General features: G+C 55.3%; 1 protein-coding gene across 1 annotated transcript; it reads right to left on the minus strand.

Moving 5' to 3' along the window:
- Window positions 1-459: 459 nt before the first annotated feature.
- Window positions 460-5209, minus strand: TEKT2 (tektin 2). Its single transcript, XM_010723335.2, has 9 exons — window positions 4742-5209; window positions 4293-4418; window positions 3531-3736; window positions 3265-3408; window positions 2449-2563; window positions 2039-2146; window positions 1645-1788; window positions 1391-1470; window positions 460-802 (listed from the first exon to the last, which is right to left on the minus strand). Exons 1-9 carry the CDS (start codon window positions 4979-4981, stop codon window positions 589-591), a joined length of 1377 nt encoding a protein of 458 aa, XP_010721637.1. The 5' UTR covers window positions 4982-5209; the 3' UTR covers window positions 460-588.
- Between the last annotated feature and the right edge of the window lie 6 nt (window positions 5210-5215).

A 5215-nucleotide genomic window follows, 5' to 3' on the forward strand; every position in this document is an offset into this window, starting at 1 on the left:
CTCCTCACCACAGCCTCCCTTCAGGCAGTTGTAGAGTGCAGTGAGGTCTCCCCTGAGCCTCCTCTTCTCCAGACTGAACAATCCCAGCTCCCTCAGCCACTCCTCATAGGACTTGTGCTCCAGACCCCTCACCAGTTTCGTTGCCCTTCTCTGGACACGCTCAGGGCCTCAATGTCTTTCCTGTAGTGAGGGGCCCAAAACTGAACACATTACTCAAGGTGCGGCCTCACCAGAGCTGAGTACAGGGGATGATGACCTCCCTGCTCCTGCTGGCCACATTACGTCTGTGCAGTGCCGTGGGGCAGATCAGTGCATCCTGAGTTCGGAACCCCTGGAAGACCCACCAGAGTGCAGGAATCCCAAACCCTGCTTCTGTTCCCACCACGGGAAGGGCTGAGGCGGAACCCCACAGGACACACGATGGGCTCAGCTGCCACAAAACGCTTCCAATGCACCGCAGCCGCTCTCACAGACACTCTTTATTATTTAACGCTCCTTGGAGCACATATAACAGACAGTTATATTACAAACCGGGGCAGAATCAGGCCAATTCTGGAGCATCCAGGTGCTCCCCCTGCTCATTCTGCCCTATCCCAGCTCCAGCTGCCCGGCTCTGGGTGGGGATGGCACACGGTTCGTGGTGCGGTTGAAGGAATCCACCTGAGGTACAAACTTCTCAGCGGGCACCACGAGCTTCCTGCGGCTGTCCATGCACTTGTGGTCCAGCACCAGGGAGTGGGCTTTGTAGGCCATGTCGGTCTGCACGCGGTGCAGCTGTCGGTACAGAGCATCCAGGGCATCCCTGGGAACAAGGAGATGGGAGCAGATGGATTCAGGCACTGCGTTCACACCCAAAATGGATGGGAAGCACGTGGGCTTTGCCTTTGTTTGAAGAACTGAAGAACCACATTCATCACCAGCACCACCCCATGGGCTCCAGCACTGCCCCGTCCCTGGGGGTGTTCAGGTTGGATGGGGCCCTGGGCAACCTGCTCCAATACCTGATCTGGAGGTTGTTAGCCCTGTGGCAGGGGGTTGGAGCTTGGCGATCCTTGGGGTCCCTTCCAACCCAAGCCATTCTATGATTCTATGATACCATCATATTGGGGCATCACAGCAGCGTTGTTTGGGTCTGTGAATAGCTGGGAACCCCCTCCATCCTCCAGCACAAAGACCTCCAGCATTGCCCGCAGCCCACTGCCCAGAGCAGCTCCCACCAAACCCAACCATATCTCCATTCCTCCTCTGAACAGACACGAGTTCTGAAATGCAGCCCCTGGAAGCGCCAGGGCTGCAGGCAGCCAACAGGGGCTGCAGGTAACTAACAGGGGCTGCAGTACCACATCCCTCACACAGGCAGCATGTGTGATACAGAGACGAGAAGACTTACTGTGCCTCTGCGAGCTTCAGCTTGAGTGCACGGATCGATCCTTCCAGCTGGTGAACCTCATCTGTGAGCCCATACTGCACCTGTGATGTGATGGAGATGCCATGGCAGTGAATAGGGCCGACACGCTGCTTTACAAAGGCCAGAGTTCTGCCATCCCCCTGCTGGCCCGTATGGCATTTTCTCCAGAGTGCACCCACACCTCAAACAAGGACCATCCAGTTCGGTTCCCCAGTCCCTGCTGACAGGGCCGATACCTGATCCCGACAGAGCTCCACGTTGGGCCGGTAGCTGCGGGTCTCCAGGCGGCTGTGTGCCACTTTCAGGTCCTGCATTTTCCTTCGAAGATCCTCCTCCAGGCGCCGGATGTCCTCTTCCATCTCAGCAATTTCCTCCAAGGTCTAAGGTGAAAAAGACATGTGTCCTAAGGGACAGCCACAGTTCCCTGTAGGAGACAGACTAGAAAACAGCTCCCATTTGCTATGGGCTTTCACTGTGCTCTGAATGCATTTTAAATGGAGCTGATGGGTTCTGAAACTCTCTGCTCATGGCTTTGCACGCAGAGCAGGCATAGTGCTGCTGCGGAGCACAGGACCTCTTTTGCATTCAATCCCCACCCAAGGCTGTGGCTGATAGCTGAGCACCATTTACATTTTGCTCCTGCCATTTCAGCTCATCGTAGGCTCTCTCCATGTCTCTGATCCTCTTGCGCAAGGCAAACTCTGTGGCTACACGCTGAGCCTCCAGCTCGTTGTTTGTCTGGAGAGAGAACAGATTCCAGTCACACACATCTGGAGGGGCTCTCCGTCCCGGCAGCTGCTGATCTGATGGTCACATTGATGGTCACATAGGACACGGCTCCCCGTGAGGTTGGGACAAGCAAAGCCATCCAGGCTGTGTCTGCTGGAAGGTGTCCAGGTCACGCAGCCAAAAGGAACAGCAGTCACGGATTGCTGCGAGTCTTCCAGGCTGCTGGGTCTGCTGCACCCTCTGCAGCACAGCCCAGGTCTTCTTTTTAAACAGGAGGGCACCAGTAATTCACAACCAAGGGGCTAATTTACCTGGGCAATGGAAAGCACTATTGCTTCTCGGAGCTTAGTCGAGGCTTTCATTTCCTCCTCAGCATGATCTTTGTTGTATTGGCTATTCTGTTCCCACTCATCAACCGCAGTTGATCTAAGAACAAATCAGCAGTTATGAAAATAAGTGGAGTGTCTGCAAGACAGTTCAAAGGGAACCACCTGCTGCAGGCCAAGAAGGCTTTCTGCAGTGCAGAACGCTTCAGGAATTTGGAGGTCGCATTCTGTCTCAGCTCAGTGCACCAGCTGGAGGTTGCTGCCCCACGGCTCCAGCACTGAGCCCAACATCTACTCAAACTGGGGACACATCCAAAGCACGCTATGAAAGGCCACGCAAGTGAAAATTGTGCAGCAGCTCTCCCACAAAGCCTTGCCAAGGGCTGATACTGCTTACTGTCACCTATAGCCAAGCGCAGGGAGGCAGGGCAGCCAGCTTTTGTTTTTGCATTGACAATTTTGATAACCTGTTCACTGTTTGTGCTCCAATTTTCTGCACTACAGAGATGTTATTTATTTGATGGTGATGGCGTTATGAGCTTGGTACACCCTGACATCCTGGGATCTGATAGCAGCACACATCGCCAGCAATCAGCTCGCTACGGGCATGGATTAAGAAAGGTCTGATATCCAACAAGTCTGTGGCTTCACAGTCCAGGACTCACAGCAAATCCCAGCTCCTGCACTGAGCTCTCAGTAACTGCACTCATCAGCCAGGATGCAGCATGGGAAGGAAAAGCATCCTCGGGCTCTCGGAAGCACTCGCACATATCTGGCCAGAACCACAGGCTCTTTACTTACCCATTTGGGATCCGAGTCGGGTTGACCTTGAAGGAGATGTTGGGAGAGTTCACGCTGAGGGATAAACACGTGTGATCTATTTCCAGCGCTTCCATCTTGCCACGGTGGTCGAAGCTGAGCTGCTGGCGTGCTTCCTGCAGGAGGCTGCAGAACACAAGGCTGGGGTCACAGGCAGCACACGGAGGAGTGCAGCTCCCCACCTCCAAAGCCTTTCAATCACGTCCTCCATCATCTCCATGAAACGAGCAGTGTGCTGTTTGCCTCACCAGAGCTGTTCGAAGGCTTCGTGCACTCTCTGCTGCAGCTCCCTCTTGGCTTTGTCGATCACCTTCACCTCTTTGTGCAGCTCCTCCTCCACAGGGTCCATCACCACATCAATGGCACGGCGGCCGTCGCGGAGCGTCAGGCACTCCATGGCCACATCCAAGGACAAATTCTTGGCCTGCAGGGCGCGTTCTGCCGCTTCCTTCACCTGCAGGGAGCACTTGGCTGTGGGGCAGTTCCCCTTCAAGGATGGGAGAAGAGGAAGAAAGAACGAGAAACCCACCCACACCCTCATTAAGAGAACCGTCTGCCGCCTGCATCGCAGCTCTGAAGCTCTTAGCAAATCTGGAAGGAAATCTGTGGGAGCCAAACACAGCGGTGCTCCACGTGTGTTGGGTCGGGGCTCAGACCCTGCTGGAGGCCCAGGGCTCCAAACGGAGCAGCCCGGGGGTTCGGAACTGAAAGAATCAGAGATTGACCCCACTGACATTCTCAATTTCAAATCAATCATTTTCAGACTGTGGTTTTAATGTATTCTGTTATCCTTGGAAGATAAAAACTAGACAAGAACACAAGCAGGCAGTGCACAGCTCAGTCAGAACATCCAGGATGTCATTTCATCAGGTATCCATCCCGGAATACCTGTGACAAGCCCACCCTCGGGCACCATATGGGCTTACCCACTGCACGAGGCAAGCCTCAATTATTTAACATCCTATGTTGAAAGCATGGTTTATTTCCAGCCATCTGTCTTCCCAACATACTTTGGCCAAAGCATTGATTTCCTCATCTATGTCTGCAAGGCATTTGTCCAGGGTCTCCTTCCATCTGTTCACACTGCTGATACGTTCAGCCAGGCGGGTTTGGTTGTCGTGTTCATCCCATTTTGCCTGGAATTGGAGGAAAAACGCTCTGAGCTGTTTGTTGTTGTTACTTTTTGAGATTGAAATCGTGAAACTTGCCAAAGCCCTCCCTGTTTTCAGAATGGACGGACCTCTCACCGTGCTATAACGCATCACTTGGTCTAACGGTGATCTGGAAAAGCAGAAGGGGCAGAAAGCAACGCGGGTTGCCAAGGGCACGAGAGTCACATCCTCCGTAAGGGGATTCAGGAGGCTCTCAGAGGTGAAGCCTTCTCCCCTTCCCTGCTGCACCCAGACCTGGGTGCTCTCCCACCCTCTCAGCACCGTTCGGGCCAACCCGAGGCTCCCACCTGGTTGTTGGTTTCGCTGCGCAGGGCTCTGGCTTCCTGCCGGATCTGATGCGACACGGAGCGTTGGCTCTCAGCGTCGGCGGAGATGAGGCGGGCGTTGGTGTCCCAGTCGGGCACGGTGAACCTCTGCCCCGGTTTGACGCTCAGCGCTGCCATCTCGCTGAAGGGGCGGCTGGAAGGGAGCGGGACGCTCGTTGCGTTCGTTCGCGGAGGTTTATCGTGCAGAAGCGGTATCTGCATCCCCAGATACAGATCTGCATCCCCAGAAAGCTGCTCTGATGGGGCAGCTCGGCTGGCACGGCCAAGTCCGGCCCTGGGAGCACCGCGCTCAGTACGGAGCCGGGCGGCTGTCGGCGACTCGCGGTGCCGCTTCGCCTTCGGGGCTGCGGTCCCAGCGGGGCTGCGCCGTTCTCGGGATGCACGGAAACCACGGGAGGGGCTCAGAGCAGCCGAGGGGACCGCAGCCCCCGCTCT

The sequence above is a fragment of the Meleagris gallopavo genome, chromosome 25, assembly GCF_000146605.3.
Source record: "Meleagris gallopavo isolate NT-WF06-2002-E0010 breed Aviagen turkey brand Nicholas breeding stock chromosome 25, Turkey_5.1, whole genome shotgun sequence".
NCBI lineage: Eukaryota > Metazoa > Chordata > Aves > Galliformes > Phasianidae > Meleagris > Meleagris gallopavo.

What these genes read in the sequence shown, in the direction of transcription:
- TEKT2 (XM_010723335.2), bottom strand. Translation starts at nt 4,981, where the DNA reads ATGCAGATACCGCTTCTGCACGATAAACCTCCGCGAACGAACGCAACG. An exon ending in AAATCAATGCTTTGGCCAAA is followed by an intron (nt 3,737 to 4,292) that starts GTATGTTGGGAA and finishes TGCTCCCTGCAG; the next exon opens with GTGAAGGAAGCGGCAGAACG. An exon ending in CTGAAGCTCGCAGAGGCACA is followed by an intron (nt 803 to 1,390) that starts GTAAGTCTTCTC and finishes CCTTGTTCCCAG; the next exon opens with GGATGCCCTGGATGCTCTGT.